The 20,129-nt window shown below is 35.5% G+C and overlaps 3 protein-coding genes, 1 long non-coding RNA gene and 2 pseudogenes across 5 annotated transcripts; 2 read left to right on the forward strand and 4 right to left on the reverse strand.

Moving 5' to 3' along the window:
• Nucleotides 1-278: 278 nt before the first annotated feature.
• On the reverse strand, nt 279-2,206 carry LOC120210208. The gene is made up of 2 exons (XM_039208984.1): nt 1,764-2,206; nt 279-1,270 (listed from the first exon to the last, which is right to left on the reverse strand). Exon 2 carries the CDS (start codon nt 819-821, stop codon nt 354-356), a length of 468 nt encoding a protein of 155 aa, XP_039064915.1. The 5' UTR covers nt 822-1,270; nt 1,764-2,206; the 3' UTR covers nt 279-353.
• A 507-nt stretch (nt 2,207-2,713) lies between these two features.
• Nucleotides 2,714-6,946, forward strand: LOC120210210. Of its 2 annotated transcripts, XR_005524482.1 has the most exons (6): nt 2,714-3,095; nt 3,968-4,041; nt 4,345-4,390; nt 4,913-5,052; nt 5,616-5,848; nt 6,351-6,946. It is a non-coding gene; the product is annotated as an uncharacterized LOC120210210 (long non-coding RNA). The 2 variants fall into 2 exon arrangements; XR_005524481.1 differs by lacking the exon at nt 2,714-3,095 and having other exon boundaries at nt 3,677-4,041.
• A 207-nt stretch (nt 6,947-7,153) lies between these two features.
• Nucleotides 7,154-7,908, reverse strand: LOC120210194 (mediator of RNA polymerase II transcription subunit 28-like; the record flags this gene model as incomplete). The annotated part of the gene is made up of 3 exons (XM_039208978.1): nt 7,154-7,319; nt 7,411-7,523; nt 7,809-7,908. Coding segments are annotated over 3 exons (348 nt in total), but the record flags the coding sequence as incomplete, so codon positions are not given.
• A 569-nt stretch (nt 7,909-8,477) lies between these two features.
• LOC120210205 lies at nt 8,478-10,919 on the forward strand (annotated as a pseudogene).
• A 1,010-nt stretch (nt 10,920-11,929) lies between these two features.
• On the reverse strand, nt 11,930-12,663 carry LOC120210207 (protein PXR1-like). The gene has a single exon (XM_039208983.1). The coding sequence runs from the start codon at nt 12,630-12,632 to the stop codon at nt 12,042-12,044; it is 591 nt and encodes a 196-aa protein (XP_039064914.1). The 5' UTR covers nt 12,633-12,663; the 3' UTR covers nt 11,930-12,041.
• A 3,689-nt stretch (nt 12,664-16,352) lies between these two features.
• Nucleotides 16,353-19,934, reverse strand: LOC120210209 (annotated as a pseudogene).
• Between the last annotated feature and the right edge of the window lie 195 nt (nt 19,935-20,129).

The raw sequence follows: 20,129 nt of genomic DNA on the forward strand, positions 1-20,129 counted from the left end.
ATTTCATAATTACAAAATATAAAATACTCATCAAATTACAGATTTCTATATCAATCAAGTGAGAATAACCTTTTTCACTGTTGAAGGTCTTTGAAATATTTATCATGCAAAATTCACTGTTATTTCTGTTGTTATTTAACCCTTAAACTTTTAATTTCCTTCATCAACTTTCAATTTTAATATTTTAACCCCTAAATTTTTTCAGTCATCTTACCCAAAAAATAACAAGGAAAATCAAAGAAAAAGAATGAAACTCTCTAAATAAACGTTGGATACATAAACATGCTTGCCCTGACGACATACTAAAACAATTACACGTCAGAATAGCATTAGATGATCAAAAGCTAATCATGCTACTCCGAGCAAGATTTCATTCGATATTGACGACCTTCTCGCTGGGAGCTGTTTCTGTTCTCAATGATTGTTTGGGGTTCATCTTCATCCATTGCGCAAACTCCATCAGTATCCCCAGCTGCAATTCCAATTGGCAAGCCTCCCTTATGCATGGGCTCCTTGTCAGTACCTTCCTGGGTTTGTTTTGGCTTACCGCAATTTTCTCCCATGACTACATCGCCGATTTTCCTCCCTGGTATAAAGGTTACTGGTTTTGTGAGATCACCTAGAGCATCATCGGCATGTGGTTCTGTACTATCTGACCTCCTGACCAGTTTAAGGAAATCCATATAGGCTGGCCGATTTGATTCATCATCAACATCACCAGTATATAAAGTATATCGAGTATACTTCGAAGGGTTCTGCATATAAGCTGGAATTCCAGACGGGTAATCCTGAGATAAAGTAGATACCTCATTGGAGACCATATCATCTTCCTCTGTCAAGAAAGCTTCCCCCAGAACATAGTTGGTTCTTTCAGGGCCTTCACTGCAATCACTTTTACAACATTCAGAATCAAAACGGACACATTTTTTATTTTGAATTTGACTTGGCACCCTTTCTCTTCAGAATTGGTTTCAGGTTACCATCCTCAAATCCGCTAATGTCAGCCTGCACGCCGACAGTTGCTACACAGTCAGACACATGCAATGAATCAATTTTTTTTAGCGGTTTCAGCATCTTCTTCATCTTCCTTAAGCCTAAGTTTTGCAGCGATGGGATTGGTACGTGGATCTCTACTGAAATCCTTGAACACAGTTGGAAGTACATTGCCAGAATCCACATCTATGTCATAATCATTTACATCCTTCATGTAAAGACGTTCTCCGTTCTTAACCCTGCCAACAGAAACTTTATCATACGCATCTTCCTCTTCCTGCACAAGAAACCCAAAAAGATAATCAATAACAGAATGTCAGATAAGAGTCAGACCCTAAGTCTGCGAAATTCTAGCAACTCTGACATATCATATGACAATACAACTCTTAACAAGTGAAACTGATGCATCTGTCATCCACAGTACACTCAAATGTGTTTTCTGGTTATTGGCTTGTGAGTTCTGCAACTTTTATATCTTTTATATTCCCTACTTGCAATTAAATTTTGATATGAAGGCAAACAAAAGCAAACTTGGATATGAAAAATTAAACCAATTCTCTATTAACATTTTTTCTATGGAGATGATTGAAATAACTCCAATTCAATTCTTCTACGTGCTACTCGTGGAAAATTCATACAAAGGTTGAAATTTGAAATCGTGAAAGATAACATTTTTAGGGGCAAAAATATATTCCAATGCTGACATCCAACTAGCTTAAACATTCCATCCGAATAAATTGAGGGGGAAAAGAGTGAAAAGGAAAAGTAACCTCATAATCAAGTGTACAGTCCCTTCCAATGGAAGACTTAATCTCCCACTCTTCATCATTGTAATCCTCTGGCTTAGCCTATTTACTAGAGGAGGCACGAGCTTCTTCTTCCTCGTCGTCTAGGTCATCGAGATCCTTCTCCAGCTCCGCACCAAAATTAATGGCATTGTTCTTGTCCTTCGGTGGAAAGTTGTGGAAGAAGTCCTCGTCCTGCTGGAGAGTCTTTTTGTCTCGGTTCCACTCTCGTTTCTCGATTTCGTCGTCGGCGAGGGTCCAAAGAGAGCTCAAAGGCAGCGATCTGGAATTAAAAGAAGCATCGAGGGAGCCGAAAACTTTGCCGACTCGGGCATTGAAGCTGTCTTCCATGTTGGATAATTAGAATGAAAATTCAAGTAAATAGGGTTTTGTGTATGGAAAATTGGGGATGGGAAGAATGAATGATAATTGATAACCATATAAAAATACGGAGTGCACGCTATAAGTATCGGCCTAACTGAGGTCCATGTTCATGATTCTAGCTGAGATTAAAACTGATGATTATGAGGTTAATAAAAATGACATGTACTGTTAATTAAAAAACACTTTAAATAAAAATAATATATCTAAATATTTATTTTTTTTAAAAAAATATTTTGATACTTATTTTGACAAAATGATAATTTTATGTATTTATTTTGATTAAAAATATTTTACACTTAGATTAGAAAAGATGATATATTTTAAACATTTACTTATGATAGAAGCTTAAATAAAAAATTATTCGAACATATTTAGGTCCCGTTTGGTTCACGGTATATTTATTTCCTGGGAGGAATGTTGTTTTTCCGGATGAATATACCATGTTTGGATAGACCATATTACCAAGTGCCAGGAAAAAATTAATACCAACAGGAATTTTTTTTACTTCATTCCCGGGAATGTTTATCCCTCCTCTCCCTTAGGTATTTACTCATTCCCGTCCCCGTTGTCTAAAATAGCCTTCTCCCCTCCCCTTCGTTCTGCTGAAATTTTCTTCTTCTTCGATTTAGTTTAGATATTTGCTTCTGGCGTTCATATTTCAGTTTTTATTTTCGACATATTTCTTGGTTATGAAAGAACCCAGAGTGGTGCACCGCTTATCCTTCACTTCTGGGCTTCTTGGTGTGAGGCTTCAAAGCAAATGGACAAAGTCTTTTCCCATCTCTCCATTGATTTTCCCAACGCTCACTACCATAGGGTTCCTCTTCTATTCCCTTTTTAAGCTTCATAATGCAGGGTTCCTTGCCCAAAAGCGCCTGACTAATGGGCTTAGGCACAAGTTATACTGAAGCCGTTGCTCTCATTGCCACTCAGGTGATTCCTACACTCTGCGATTTTGTGTATAATGTATATATATGGCAATGTCAATTTGTTATCCAGACTTGGGATAAGTGTTGGGTACTGGTATATATTTGATTCCTAATTTGTTATCCGAACTTGGGATGGGTGTTGGATACAGGTATTAGTATATGTTTGATAAGGGTATGTTCAAACCAAGTGTTTTCTTATATATGAAATATCATGCCCTCATACTCATGTTCGGGTATGTGTTTGACATAGATGTCGGACACAAGTTCTTCAGGAAAACTGAAGAGTCTAGATATACTAGGAATGATTGAAATTTGTGGATATTGTATGCTGATTATGCGAGTTTTTCCAACCTGATGATTTATTGCCCGATTCTGTTGAGTTTTTTCCATGAACGGGTCTATTTGTGTATTTTTTTTTAATTATGTGTGTTTTTATGCAATTGGTATTCTCATGCTTCAGGATATCCAATTTCATTGTTTCTTAGTAGCTATGTTATTTAAACACAGATGTGAGTGTCAAGTTATGATTTTTTTGCAACATGTGTACGTTCAATTTGTTCTAATATTTTCTTGTATTTTAGGATCTTTGGAGGATCATATTCTATACACATCCAGATAAGTGTCTGATATATTTCCCAAATACATATACTTCAAGAAAAAATGAAGAGCCAAAGCCATACATCTTCGTAAAGCGGAGTAGATAATTTAGGATTTTGTTCGAAATTGTTCATAAATAGAGTTATTGGTTTTCAGAGCTAAGTCAATCACATGCCTGTAATTTGCTGTGTACCAGTTTTCCCTTTTTGATTTTTTCTTAAAGAAGTTTAAGGAAAATCCGAAGTTCACATCCCTTTTGATATGTTTTTTCCACCATAGATTCTCGAGTTTGTTCGTGATGGTGACAAGAGTGTGGCTGAATTGATGGACGTTGGCAAACAACTTTTGGGAAGGTATGCAACCAGTTTGCTTGGATTCTTCATTTCTCTTGAACTATTGGTGTCCAATACTACTATCTGATACATTCTGAGACATGGATATGGAGATGCAATCCTAAAAATGACATTTCAAATACATGGAAAAAACTAGAAAGACTTAAATATACATGTGTGGGACACATACCCGAATCCAACACTCGCTTCGATATCTGAGTAACATAAGCATCGACAATGTTTTGCTTTGAACACATGATATATATATATATATATATATTATTTTGTAGAAACGAATAGTAATTTCAATTGATGTATAAACAGGAGGCAGGTTTTTTCATCGGTGCCATATTTATTGGATTCTGTTCAGGTAACTATGCTTTAAATAATCATAAATGGAATTGATTTTTCCTTTTGCAATTCTCATGTTTTATATCCTAAGTGTTATGTTTTTTTAATCTTCATTTTTGTGGAAGTAATCAGGTCCCAAACATTGTTGTGGAGATCTGACCTCTAAGGATCATTCAAATACTTGTAAAGACTTTAAAAAAACTAATCATGTCATGTCAGTGCAGGATAAGGGTATATATTCGACACGGATATGGTTAGACTTTTCCTGAAAATTTTCATATATTTGGAGGTCATATCCTCATTCATGTGTTGGACATGAGTGTTGTTATGGACACATTAAGAAACATAAAGAATTGGAGCAATACATGCCTGAAGAGCCATTGTTCCAGATTTTTCTTGGCTCATATTGTGAACTCTTTTTTTCTGTCAAAATCAACAATGCAGATTTAGTATATTATGCAGATTAGTTAGAACTTGGAACTGGTCCAGCTTGTGAATATGAAGTATCCCAGTGGGAACTAAAAAAATATTGATAATGCAGTGCCTTCTAATGAGGAACCCGAAATGGATGATAAAACTGTTCCCGATGAAGTGATCCCAAAAGGTGGGACGATTACACTTAATTCCGGGAGGAGAGCAGTAAGCCTCAGAGTCACTAACAGTGGAGATAGGCCGGTTCAGGTGTTGCAAACTCTCTTCTTTTATTCATATTTTTTTCTTGTTTAGAGTTTGATCAATTCCACACCAGTTTCAGTTCAGTCTATATTATTAGGATTTGAGTGCAAGTGTTAGATAGGGATAATGGTTAGGTTTTTATATATTAATAGGATGTAAGCGTGTGGTAGGTCTTGATATGATTAGATTTTTCTAAGTTTTTCTAGAGAATCCCTGGAGGTCATATCTCCGTATCCATATGTTGAAAATGAGCATTTCAAGACGAATGTTGGGTGCCAACAGCATAGCTTTCGGTACCACTATATCTATGTGTACGTAGCTATGTAACTTGGACACGTGTGTGAGTGTTGGATACGAGTATGTGCATGTTCATATTTTTTCCAAGAGTTTTTCGTTTATTTTGTCTTCATATCCATATCCGAAAATGTGTCTGACATGTGTTGGACACGGTCTTAGTAACATAGGTACAGAGAATTGACCTACAATATAACTAACCAAAAAACTTCGGTTAATTTTTTCCAAGGAAGAATTGAAAGATCTCTGTGCTAACCCTTTAACATTTTTTTCAGGTAGGAAACCATTATCACTTTATCGAGGTAAACCCTGACTTGAATTTCGATCGAAGTAAAGCATTAGGCATGCGGCTAAATATACCAGCGGGAACAGCTTAAAGATTTGAGGTCGAGCGAGCATTTTAACCTTCATCTGTTGATAAGCTTGTTGTTTGATCATTGATTAAGTCAATTAACGGTTATTCATTGATCATGTTGTGGGTGTTGGTTATGTATATGTGTCGACACAGGTACGTTCAGTATTTACTATGTTTTTCCATATATTTAGAGCTAGTGACCATTGAATATATATATTCACACTGAAGTTGATTTAATCCATGAATGTATATGTTCGAATGCTAGTTGCTAAGTCAATCCAATTACTTGATTACTTGTTTTCTTGCAGAATATAATCATTAGCTGCTTGTTATTGCATTTGACAATCCTAGGCTAAGAGTATTTCACTGAACACACACATGAAGATTTTCTCTTTTTAGATTCATTCAATCATTTCCCTCAAAATGTAGAGAAGTGAATTTAACTAAACTTGCCCAGGAACACATTTTTCCAACTTAAATAAAGGCAATAAATATTCATATTGATAAGGCTGGACTATCCAATTGTGTGGATGTTCTTCCTTTAATATCGCCCTTTGATAATTTGCTTGAAGTCTAGGTTTGGTTAATATTCGATTTTTCTATTTAAACACTCTTGAAAGATAAATAAGGTTGGCCATTTGATTGTTTCTGTCAGGATGGTATGATTTTTGATAAATTGGAGGGTGCAGATCCTTCCAGTCTCGCCAAAAAAGTTGCCAAGGTTACTGGGCTTATTAACCCTGGAGAAGCTGCTGCTCCTGCTAGTCTTGGGATGGCTGCCGGCCCCACCGTCCTTGAGACGGTCCAAGATTTGGCAAAGGTAAATGGTTCATCCCAGACAGGAAATCAAGTGCAAACTGGTCTCGACGACAAACTTAAAAAACGCTTACATCCTTTTCTTTTCCTTGATTTCATTTTTTTTCTCGAGTGATGATTGCAGAGTTGAAGAAGTCGTTGCACGTTGTGTTCTCACAATTCGGAAAGATACTGGATGTGTTAGCATTGAAGACGCTGAAACACAAAGGTCAAGATTGGGTTATTTTCGAGGATGTTAGCTCCGCTACCAATGCTCTTAGGCGAATGCAGGGCTTTCCCTTTTATGACAAGGAGATGGTATATGTATTTTTGCAATTGGTTTCTTGTTTCTGTCATTGATGGAGACTGCAACAAGTTTCCAAGCTCCGCTTTTAATATGTCAAAATTGTTTTTCCTTGTTTCTGTCTATGAATTATTATTAAATTCTCTATGTTTTAACATTTGTTGCGATACTAATCAGGTTAAGTAAGTATGAATCAAATGACTAAATTTAGTATATAAAGAGATTGTATTAATTGTACTTTTTTTCAGTTACACAAGCAGCAAATATAATGCAATTGTCACTATCAAACAATAACACAACTGGTTGTGAAGCTAGACCCTAGGTTGGATCAATCTCAAACGAACTATAATCCAAGAGATTAGCATATCATTAATGCTTAATTCTACTCGGCTATACTCTCTCCAATTCAGTATTATGTTTAACCAGTTGGTCACTCAAATCCTTTCTCCATCCTTGGATCAGTCTCTCCTGATTCTTGATGATCTCAGACTTCATTTTCAATTCTTCTTCCACAGTTGCAATCTCCTGTTAGAACAAGAAACAAGTTAAATTGAGCTTCTTTGGAGTGGCTTAATCATACACCGCAATCATCTACAATAAAAGTTGTTGGGTTTACTTTTCTGAGCATTTCAGCTTTGGTTGGTTGATCCTCACGTTGCAAGCCAAGGAAGTATAACTGAAACTTCTTGGCAGCCTCCATGAAATCTCTAGCATGCCTCTCCACATCAACTATGGCAATTGCAAATAAAAAACACCATTTTAGAACACAAGGATTTGATCCAAAAAGCTTATATTAACTAAATTTATCTGAACTTTTCTGGGTACTACGTTAGTAAGTTAATGCATTCATTCAAGTACATCTATCTGATTCTGAACAATGATAAAATATGGAACCAAACATCAGAATAAGAACAAGTATCAAAAGACTATCACAGAAGGAACATGACAGATCATCTATATATATATATAAATGGAAATGCTTTGGGAATTAAGGAGAGGGTGAGAGCTACTGACTCTGATGAGAAGGGTGGGGAGAACGGTCAATAGCTTGAAGCTCCTTGGAGGGCAAGCATGACAACAAAGTCGTCTCCAACGCAACCACAATGTAAACATTAATATATTTTTACCATAAATTATGTAAAATTTAATATTAATTAAAATTAAAATAATACATGATATATTTAAATACTCAAATAATATATTATCAACAGATAAAATTTTTATATAAATAATTTTTATTTAAATATTTAGAATTTTACTTATTAAAAATATAGAACAAGGACAATTTGGTAAAATATACATTCCATTAATCTTTTATTCCTTCAACCAAACACGGTAATCTTACATTCCTGCCAAACCAACCAAACACAGTAATATAATATTCTCAGTAATCCTATTCCCTGGTAATCTTTTATTCCCACTGGTAATCTTACATTCCGTGAACCAAACGCACCCTTAATGATAAATTTACTTTACCCATTACAAAGGTATAAAAATGGATAAATAAGCGTGGGTAGGGCATGCCCAATAATTTATAGAGCATAAAACAGTTGATTTTATAGGACTCTCACCGCACCGAACCATGCGATCCAAAGGGCAGCACAACTCAGCAAAACAAGTGGCTTAAACATGCCAGACTGATCCTAAAAAAAGTACTATTTAGGCTCTGATTATCGACTCCTAATGAAACCACACAGACCAACCACTGCACTTAAACACATCGCTTCGCTTGCACCCATCTCCCTCCAAAATGTCGAAACTTTCATCGACGCCCGAAGCATCAAAACGGGTTTCGATCGAACCACATGCCGTTCCAACTTTATGGTTGGATAGCTCCTCAGAAAGGGCAATCTCTCGGAAGCTCGTCAGTTGTTCGACAAAACGGCAGGAACACTGTATCTACGAACATGATGATTTCGGGTTATGTCGAATCAGGAGATCTTTTGAGTGCTAGGGACATGTTTGATGCCATGCCTTATCGAACTGCGGTTACTTGGACCATCATGATAGGTGGGTACTAGTAGAAGAGTCAATTCCATGAAGCCTTTAGGCTTTTCGCTGAGATGCGAAGACATGATACACAGCCCGATCCTGTGACTTTTGCAACTCTTTTATCAGGTTGCAATGACGCCGAGGCGGACAAGAAATTGATTCAAGTTCATGCTTGCGTGATTAAGTTGGGTTACCATTCCAGTCTCGTAATATACACAATTCACTGGTTAATTCTTATTGCAAAACTAATCACCTTGATTTGGCTTCTCGGGTTTTTATTGACATGCCTGAAAGAGATTGTGTTTCTTTTAATGCATTGATCAATGGGTTTGCAAAAGATGGTCTAACTGAAGACGCAATAACCCTCTTTCTGGAGATGCAAAATTGTGGTATAAAGCCTTCTGATTTTACTTTTGCTGGGGTTTTAACTGCTGCTGTTAGATTAAATGACTTGGACTTGGGGCAACAAATTCATTGATTTTTGGTGAAGACCGGGTTTGTTTGCAATGTCTTTGTGGGAAATGCATTGCTTGATTTCTACTCGAAGCATGATTGTTTAGTTGGAGTCAGGAAGTTTTTCGGCGAGATGCCAGACTTGGATGGCATTTCTTACGACGTAATCATCACATGCTATGCTTGGTTTGCACAGCATGATGAAGCTATTAGACTCTTCCGTGAATTACAGTTTACATGCTTTAACCGGCGGCAATTCCCATTTGTAATCATGTTGAGTATAGCAGCTAATGCACCAGACCTGAAAATGGGGCAGCAAATCCATTCCCTGGCTATCGCGACTACAGTTGCTTCAGAACTTGTGGTTGGGAATTCTTTAGTTGACATGTATGCGAAATGTGGCAGATTTGAAGAAGCTGAAAAGATATCTAGGACTCTGGCCAAAAGAAGCACAGTTCCATGGACTGCCATTATCTCAGGCTACGTTCAGAGAGGATTCAATGAGGAAGGCCTGAATCTGTTCAATGAGATGCATAAATCTGGTGTAAGAGTAGATCAAGCCACATTTGCTAGCATCTTAAAAGCATCTGCTAATTTGACTTCACTATCACTGGGGAAACAGATTCACTCATTTATAGTCAGATCAGGCTTCATGTCAAATGTTTTTTCAGGAAGTGCACTTCTGGATATGTACGCAAAATGTGGCTCCATAAAAGATGCTATTCAACTTTTTCAGGACAAGCCTGAAAGGAATATAGTCTCTTGGAATGCCTTGATCTCAGCCCATGCTCAAAATGGGGATCCTAAAGCCACCCTTGACACATTCGAAAAGATGGTTCAATCAGGTTTCCAGCCGGATTCCGTCAGTTTCCTCAGTGTTTTATCTGCTTGCAGTCACTGTGGACTTGTTCAAGAAGGGTTGAGATATTTCAGAACCATGACTGAAATGCATGATCTTGTTCCAAAGAAAGAACACTGTGCGTCGATGGTTGATATGTTATGCCGGAGTGGACGTTTTCATGAGGCACAGAAGATGATGGCTGAAATGCCATTTGAACCTGATGAGATTATACGGTCATCGGTTCTAAATTCTTGTAGGATACATAAGAACCAAGAATTAGCTATGAAAGCAGCAGATGAGCTATTCCAAATGGAGGTGCTTAGAGATGCTGCTCCTTATGTCAGTATGTCTAATATCTATGCAGCAGCCGGTCAGTGGGACAATGTTGGGAAGGTAAAAAAGGCAATGAGAGAGCGCGGAATTAGAAAGGTTCCGGCTTATAGCTGGGTTGAAGTAAGACACCAGCGTTATGTGTTCTCAGAAAATGACATGTACATCCTCAGATGGAAGAAATCCGGAAAAAGATCGATATATTGTCGGAACAGACGGAGAAGGAAGGCTACAGGCCTGATACAAGTTGTGCCCTTCATGATGTAGACGAGAAAATGAAAATTGAGCCTCTTAAGTACCATAGTGAGCGGTTAGCAATTGCATTTGCGCTGATACGAACACCCGAAGAATCACCAGTACTCGTGATGAAGAACTTACGGGCATGCACAGACTGCCATGCTGCAATCAAGGTAATGTCAAAGATTGTTAGAAGGGAAATCACAGTGTGGGATTCAAGCAGGTTCCATCATTTTAAGGATGGAATCTGCTCTTGTGGGGATTATTGGTAGTTTAAACTTCATACAAGAGATACTGCCTTGTTGATTGGCCTGATATTCCATTGAATTATTGATTTCACCACTGTGTAAGATCTCTCTAGTGGCCGATGGTAATAGTGACCCATTGTTTTTAGGGCTGTAAGTGAGATAATGTATATTATAAGTTATTCGAGTTCGATTTGATCAAAATTCAGTCAGTTTTTGAATCGAATGAATTAACCTCAAACTCAACTGAAGTGTTTAACAAGTCAAAACGAACCATACTTAATATTTGATTCAAAAGCTTGAAAATAATAATATATTAAATTTTTATTTTTTTTAAATTAAGAGTTAAGAGTTACTTTTGTCCCTATAGTAGTAGATATAACTTATCATCTGTGTCTTATTATATTTTCACATCACTTTATGCCTCAAAATTATTTACTTGCATTAATATTTAAAATATTTGTTTAGGGTTTTAATTAGGATTTATGATTTAGACTTTTAAGTTTAAGATTTAAAGTTTGTTAAGATTTAAGATGAGACAATTAAACAACTTCAATAACTAAATTAATGTAAAAATACTATAAGAATAAAAATGATAAATTGAACCTATACAAAAGTAAAAACAACCTTTCAACCTTAAATTATTAAAAATATAAACATGTTTTTTAAAAATGTTTTATATGCTATTTTTTAAATGTAAAATAAGGTTTTATAAGTTCGAATTCGAATTTAAACTTCAATCATTTGAACTCTAACAATGTTTCGAAGTTTTTTCAAACCGAATGGAACTTTAATTTTTAATCTCAGTTTAAAAAATTTGAAGTTACGAAATTTTCGGAGAGTGAAATTCAATTTTGTACTTCAAATTAAGCTTAACAATACTCGACGTGGACTGGTCTAAAATTCTAAATCTCTAATTGACTAATCGTTTCCATTTTATAAGTGAAACTTGCAGATAGCTCATTCACATAATATGATTCCATTGACCTTCTCCTCTATCCATTTCCATTGAACTACTCTTCAAAAGAAACCAAATCCCACATAAAAGCATTACTTCTTTCCAAGAGAAGGAAACAACAAGGCACACATAACAATAATAAAAGGAAAACAAAATTGAAACTAATAAAGGTGTTTTTATAGTGATTATCATTACTTGGATCTCTTGTTAAGGAAATCATCAGGGACAACTTGAAGCAACTTCTTTTGCTTGGATTTGGCAATCTTCTTCAGAGTCTTAGGATTTGTAATCTTCTGAAACTTAGTTCCGGACCTCAATATGTTCTCTTTCTTCTTCTTCTCCCTCTCCTCTCTCTTCTTCCTCTTCTCCACCTTGTTTTGCCTTATCTCTTCCTTCAATTCATTAACCCTCTCTCTATAAGCTCTCTTTATCTCCTTTTGCCTCTCCCTCTCCTCCAGATTCGGCCTCTTTATACTCACGTGCTTCGCTGACGCACGCTGCTTTCTAGGTTGCTTCCAGTTCCGACCCGACACCCTTCCGGCGATCACGCCATCGTAGGTGGGTTGACCGAAGGTAGGTTTGTTGGGGTCTTCAGAGGAAGACACGGCTGAACGCTTTGCGGGTGGGGGACAAGAATCATCGACATCCATGGAGGCAGCGACTACGGCAGATTCGTTGACATTGGCAGTATCGGCAGAGATCTGAGATTCTTGGCGTTTTCGCTTGTAAGTTTTGCCGCCGAAGCCTTCATCAAGGCGGCGAAAATCAATAGTGCAAGCCATGATGTGGGTTTGGTTCTGTGTGAAAAACCCTAGAAAGAATTGGATTGGCCTTACCGATGAGATTGAGAGAGTTATATAAGGGTGGATTTGACTTGGGCTATTTTGTTGCCATCACAATAACTCCGCCCATTAAACGGTTATTGGGCTGGATGGAGTGAGTCTCGGTAAGATGTCGATCCCGCGGTTATGGATAGGGGTGAATAAAACTCGACTAAAAAAATTATATTTTAATTTTGAGTTTTTCAAGTTGAGTTATTCGATTCAAATCAAATTATTAATTTGATTTTTAAGTTTGAATCGAGTTAAAATTTGAAATTTTAGAGTTACTCGAAAAATAAAAAATTTAACTATGTATTCTGACAGTTATAAGATTTAATCCCTTATTTCATTATTCCTAAATTTCCTCCTTCATTGTAAGTTTATTTTAACCAAATTTAAACTGCGTGCTCCTAAATCATTGTAGAAAATATGTGTACTTTCAATTTCTCTTTTCGATAACAAGTTTTCTATTTTTCAATTTAATCCCTCAATTTTTTATAGTTTCCTTATTTTTTTTCTTCTTCGATTTATCCTTTATTTTAAGTATTTTTTACCAAGTTTCAGCCACTTACTCATATACCATTATATATAACTATTCAATTTTTTTTACTAGAAATGTACTCTCCTTTTTTATTTAGACCCTTAACATTATATTTTACTTAATTTGGTATTTGAATGTAATTATTTGCAAATTCGTTCTTCCCATCAATTCATTGACTCTTTTATACTCTCATCAATATTTTACCCTCAAAATAAAGAAAATATAATATTGTAAATATATTTTATAATTTTAGATTGTATTTGATATATTAAATAACATTATAATATGAAAAGAACATGAAATATATATATATCTTATATAGTTAGAGAAAGTCAAAAAATTGGAATTAATCCTTACCATAATATTATAAATAATTACAATAAAATTAGCTTAGAAACTTGAATAACTCGACTCAAATTTCTTAAACTCGACTAAAAAAATTCAAGTTAAGTTCGAATTATTTAATACGATTAGTCAATTCGAATAACTCAATTTTTTTAACTCAACTCGACTCGATTGGATCGAATGCTTACCCCTCATGGATATAAAATTTCAAACTATTTTATCTCGTAATCAATAGGATTAAAATTATTGTCGTGTCATTATCTATATAGATCATGAAATTCACTTCTATACTCGTCCCACAACTTGCCTCATATAATATTTTCATAAGTATCGATTAAATAAATATAAATTATTTTTTTAATAAAAAAGTATAAAATATATATCATTTGGATTCTCGTCATATATGTGATATTATTTTAATTGTCATCACTTTTAAAAAAAATAACAAGACATTATAATCATTTAATTGGTAAATTAAAATATAACTTCGAATTTGGGGTTATTTTATAATTTAAGAGAAATTAGGGTTTTTAAAATAAATATAATAATATATTTAATATTTTTTAAAAATAAATTTAAAAAACATCATACTGTGACATGTGTCACTTAACGGCAGAAATTAATGCTGTTGAAGACCCGGACACCTAAATGAGTAACGTTTATAACGTTAGGCACCTGGATGAATCAAAAAATAGTTTAGACACCTATTTGGGAAAAAACGGTATAATTTAGGCACTTATTTTGGTATTAAGCCATTTTTTATTTATGTTTATTGCGTATATTGGGCAGAAGAAGATGATGGGGGGCAGGTGGGGATGAGTACAAGGTTATACTCACGTCTGTCTCACCATCTATAATAAGTCTAATTTTTAGCATCATCCCTGTTTCATCACATGTGAAACTCATCTCTATCAACTGGGTGTGAAGTAAAATGAGTCCTCACGAATCCTATCCCACTAACATGATTAACATCCATAACGATTAAACATAACGATTCTTGACTCTTGAAACATAATAATTGAGGAGGTTTTCGGGAGCCGTTTGTGCCTATCAGATCTACTAATATTAACTCAATTCTTAAAAAAATCTCTAGAATGTCTGAATGATTTAGTAAATCTTTATAATTAGTATAGTAGTTTAGATTTTAAAAATAGGAGATGATGCAGAGTTTGAATTCTTTAAAATTTAATCTTGTAGATAAATTTTAACCTGAGATGTTAATGTAATTTGATTTGTCCCGTTGGATGTAAAGGGACTTAATTATAAGCAGAGACGTTTTGGGTAAAAGCATATCCCTTGGAAAAAAAGTACACCGTAGCAGGCCCAAACACTCTAATTACATCATCCATGCCTTTGCGAGATTTTGTCCGAGTTGACACCACGTAAAGGAAGGCACGAATCGTCATCCACACCTTAGTTGAACATCTGACATATTCTGACAAGACATAGATCGTCATTCGCGCCTTAACATTTTAAAAAATATGTATTTTAAAAACTTAAAAAATAAAACCATAGAGACTAATATCATAATTTAATACATATTAGTTTCATGAGTTGAAGAACTTAATGGAGTTAGCTTATATAGACATATTGGAGTGTTTAGGTTATGTTTCTTGATAATGTGGGATAAAAGCTAAAAGGTATATTTCTTGACGATGTGTTTAGGTTATGTTTCCATGAGTTGCTTTCGATCATTTTCATTACATTTTTATTTTAATTATATATATATATATAAATGTAATAAGAAATTGATAAATTATTATTTGTTTAATTTTTAAGTTACTTTACATCAATCCAAAAAAATAAAAGTGAAAAAATAATTAGGGTATGATGTCTTCTTTCAAATGCAAAACATGAACAAATTATCATCAAGATGTTTTCATGCTAACATGAACAAAGATCTACGCATGCTCTCCCTATTACCATCTATGTATTAGCTATAAAGATTTGATATTATTTTCATATTATTTTTTCACTTTTATTTTTTGGTTTGATTTAAAGTAACTTAAAAATTGAATAAATAATAATTTATCAACTTCTTATTATATTTATATGCATATAATTGAAATAAAAATGTAATGAAAACGATAGAAGGCAACTCATGGAAACATAACCTAAATACATTGTCAAGAAATATACCTTTTAACTTTTATCTCAAACACTCCAATATGCCTATATAAACTAACCCCATTAAGCTCTTCAACTCATGAAACTAATATGTATTAAATTACAACGTTAGTCCCTAAGTTTCATTTTTTTTAAAGCATATTTTTTTAAAATGCATCATCTGCGCCTCCCCTTATGTGGCGTCAGTTCGGATAAAACTCCCCAAAAAGTGCGAATGGTGATCCACACCTTGTCAGAAAGGGTGCTAGATAGGTAAAATTAGGATCCGCGCCTTGTCAAAAAAGGTACTAGATCGGTAAAATTAAGAGAAAGGGGCCTAACAGGTAATTATTACCTGTCAGGGTGATATTTTGGTAAAATCTCCCCGTTACGTGTATGCTTAATTAGCTTTCTAATCTATACCATAGCAGTTTTGTCTGCTCTCCTTTTTGGATTTTTTCCCTTAAGAAATATTAGGATTTCATCTACCAAAGCAATACAGCACATGTAGCATATTCATGGGATGGACCCTGTTCCATATTGATTGTTAAACCCTAAACCTTAAATCCAAGCCCTTAGACGATTTATTGTATTCAACGAGAACAGCAGCAGAACCAACCATCACATATTATCATTTATCAGTACCGGCGCTCATTGTAAAGAGTTTATGAATCTGCTACAAGTCTTATAGAATTGAGATGGAATTAGAGTTTCAAAAAGGCAACATCTAGCAATGTCACCAATAATTGGCTATCTAAATAGCTACTCATCAAAATCATTCATAAAGAATTAACATTTCTCATCATCAATATGCAGAATCACATTGATCTAATTCAGGGAGATCACTTTCAAAGAATGTTGAATGAAGAGCCCTCACACACTGCTCCGCTTCATTGTCGTGTACTATCAATGATATGTTAACCTAACAAGTGTCAACACAACTCTGAGTTACACGTACATCACGATAAATAAAGTTAGTAAATATCATGCCATTGCTAACATGATCAACTGACCTTAGATGCACCCTGAGAGATCATTTGAACATTCACTCCATTGGCCCTTAAAACGTGGAATGCCTGTCATGACATTCAATTATCCATGTTACCGATGTTTATTTTTGCAAACACAATTTTCATCCATTGGCAGTATTGACAGACTATAGCATATGCAGCAAGAGAGAGCAGACAGATTGAAACAAACAGATTTCTACAAACACAAGTAATCCGCAAGGGCCCCTTGGAAATTGCAGCAAAGAAGAGCTCCATGTTTGCTTATTCTGAATATCTTCAATTAAAACTGGAAGATTATTTACAAGTTTTAAGCTCCTTTGCATGCAATGTGATATATAGGAGAACCTTCTCAAGTATAAGTGAGGATCTCTGGACATTGCCAATGAGAGAAATGATAGATCTGTGCTGAAGAAGATTGACAACAGCAATTCTTTCAAGTTCTTCTACAACATGGTCAAGTTCCTGTCAAGTGATACAAACAGAGATGTTAAAGACAGTGAAAATGGTTCAGAATCTCTCCGCAGACAGGCATAAGATCTGTACGAGGTAGTATCAATTAAAGCATGAAGAATTGAACCATACGCTTGCCTGCTGAATTAACTCTCTGCTCCAAAGTTTTGATGGATCCAAAGTCAAAGAAATACTGACTTCACTAGTAGCAACAACATCCACTGAGATACCTAAATCTTCAAAGATCAAAAATACCTGCACAGACAAAATGATACGAATCAACTCCACAAGAGAAAAAACGATGGACAATTACCACTAAAATTAGGAATGTCCTCAAACCTTTGCAAGAAAACCAAATTGACCAAGCATGCGTGTGCTGACAATATCCAGCATGGTGACATTCCTTTTCAACACTATGCTGGTGAGTACTACCTGCAATATGGTGGAAATTGTTAAAGCAGTTCAAACTTCTTTTAAAAAAACATTACACAAGCAACCAGCCACTCCATACCTTACTCATATCTCTATTCCTAGTAATGAGAGTTCCAGGAGAATTTGGATTGTAAGAATTTTTAACCCTAACAGGAATATCACCCTCTCTAGCTGGCCTCATGGATTGTGGATGCAGAACCTGAAGAAGGGCATGATAGCCATCCAAATTCACTCAGTTTCCCATGCCTCAATCATGTAAATGATAACTACTTCCAAGGATAGAGGAGAAAAGAGAAGTCATACACACATCTATGAATGTGTTTTCATCAAAGTTAGATCATTATTAAGAAACAAAAGAGGGAAACAAAGCTGCCTCGTCAAATGTCAGATATGGGACAGGTTCTGCATGTGGATATATGTTCGGGTCACAGGTTAAAACACCATCAACATCTTTGCATACCTGTAATGAACAAAAGAATACTGTTATAACTTTTTCTAAAGAAAGGAACACCATACTATAACCAAGGTATAAACTTGAAAGCACTTGTTTTTGCTACAACTTTGGGTCCCCAGTACATATTGCACTTATAGATGCATGTTGTATGAACATGGTGGCATCCATCCAGAAAATGATATGAAAAAGAATATGGCACTGCCTATCATCACACATCGGCATGTTTATGGCATACATATTCAGAACCTGGACATGCACTGACCTGAATTTCTTGCAACCCCAATGCTTTTCCGATAGTTGTGGCTGTCAAATCACTACCACCCCTACCTAAAGTAGTAATTGCACCAGATCTCCATCCCTACAATCAGAAGTTACCCAGATAAGAAGCAATTACCAAAAGATCCTTCCAAGAATCGCCTATTTAAGAATGTAACCACTTCAGAAAGACATACAGCATTTCTACCTTCCCGAGGAAACCAGTGACAATTGGGATTGCAGGATCACTGGTCCAATCTTAATTTAATCTTTTTGCAACAGCTAGGTATGTTGCTTCCAAAATATCCGCATTTGTGAAGTCATCAGTGGTAATGAAACCAATTTCAAAGGCATCATACTGCATACAGGAAACAGACATTTAACTTTAGGATTGGGAAACAGACATCAAGGGATGTTTTACTAAGAGGATTTCCATGATGAAGGTTAAAAAACTGGTTAAATTATTTGATGATTAGACCAACACATACAGATTCTACATATAGGAAAACGAAGATGAACAACATACTTGACGGGCCTTAACACCGATTTTATTCAAATATGCTGCAAAAATCCTCGTAGACATGCACTCCCCAAATGAAACTAAATAGTCTTTTGTTCGTAATGTTAACTCTTTCATCATAGCAATTCCCTTTAAGAGCTGCTCCAGCACTTCCAGGTGACCTACAAAAGGGTTGTTCATGCAAAAAAGCATGACAGAAACCAGCATAAGTAACCCTGAGCTAAAGAACAGAAGAAGAGACATCAACAGGAAACTAAACGAAGAGATAAGTTTCTTGAGGTTAGACAAGAAATAACATTTGATGTCAACTCAATAGTAGATTATAAACTCACCATCAACAATTGACCTTGCCACTCCAAGCTCATCAGCCGTCCTGGATTTTAAAGTTGACAAGAAGAGATACCAAATTTAAATAATAACCCTTTATCTTTAAAACCAACACCCAAAAGAGTGAAAAAAAAGGAAATAAAAATCCTTTCAATTGCTTTGACCTATGATGAAGCTCCTGTATAAAGCTCAACTCTTCTAAACCATCTACATTAGTGACACCACAGCTAACAGCCTTTTCTCCAGCCTAATCATCAAGCAAAAACCAACTTCTTAGCAAACCCTTTACTTCTACAGTCTAAGAAATTAATGGTTAAAAAACAAAAGATAAAACAGTAAATTAAGTGAGGATTACCAGCAAAAGCTTATTGGTAGTCTTTCCCATTGCAGAAAGGACAATGACTGGTCTTTCATTGGGGAAACTGAGTATAAGGTCAGCAACCTCTCTCATTCTCTCGGCCGAAGCCACTGAGGAACCACCGAACTTCATCACGCACGTCAATTGATTCTCCGCTTCATCGAAACTTACAGCCTCAAACTCATTCCTTTGAATAACATCCACATTTCCCCCTTGGCAACTAACTCTAACTACTATACTTTCACAACAACGTCTTGCGCTGATACATAAAGAATTCGAAGGGTTAAACGCAACAAAACTAAGCAGAGTTGGCGACACCCATTGGCGTTTTAAAGAAGTCTGCTTTGGGATTGAATGAGACGGAGCAGGATATCGAAACGAAGCCGACATCTTGCGGTCAACGGAACTCGTAAATTAGTTGCTTCGACGAATTATAACCGATAAATAAACAGTATAGATCCTCCAAAGAACCTGATTGGAAAGCATATGCAATATCAGAAGAAGAAGAAGAAATAGTTAAACAAAGATGAGAAAAAAGTGCAGACCTTTGAAGAACCGGAAAGAATGATAATACCGATAATGCAGACGATGTGTTTTTTACTTGTATCGGTTTATCGAAATGAAACCTTTGGTAGAGTTGAAGGAATACTAGCAGCCAAA

This window comes from Hibiscus syriacus, unplaced genomic scaffold (assembly GCF_006381635.1).
Source record: "Hibiscus syriacus cultivar Baekdansim isolate YM2019G1 unplaced genomic scaffold, ASM638163v2 tig00109919_pilon, whole genome shotgun sequence".
In the NCBI taxonomy this organism is placed as follows: domain Eukaryota; kingdom Viridiplantae; phylum Streptophyta; class Magnoliopsida; order Malvales; family Malvaceae; genus Hibiscus; species Hibiscus syriacus.

Excerpts from the sequence above, each read along its gene's own strand:
- LOC120210207 (XM_039208983.1), bottom strand. The coding sequence starts at position 12,632 with ATGGCTTGCACTATTGATTTTCGCCGCCTTGATGAAGGCTTCGGCGGC.
- LOC120210208 (XM_039208984.1), bottom strand. The coding sequence starts at position 821 with ATGGTCTCCAATGAGGTATCTACTTTATCTCAGGATTACCCGTCTGGA.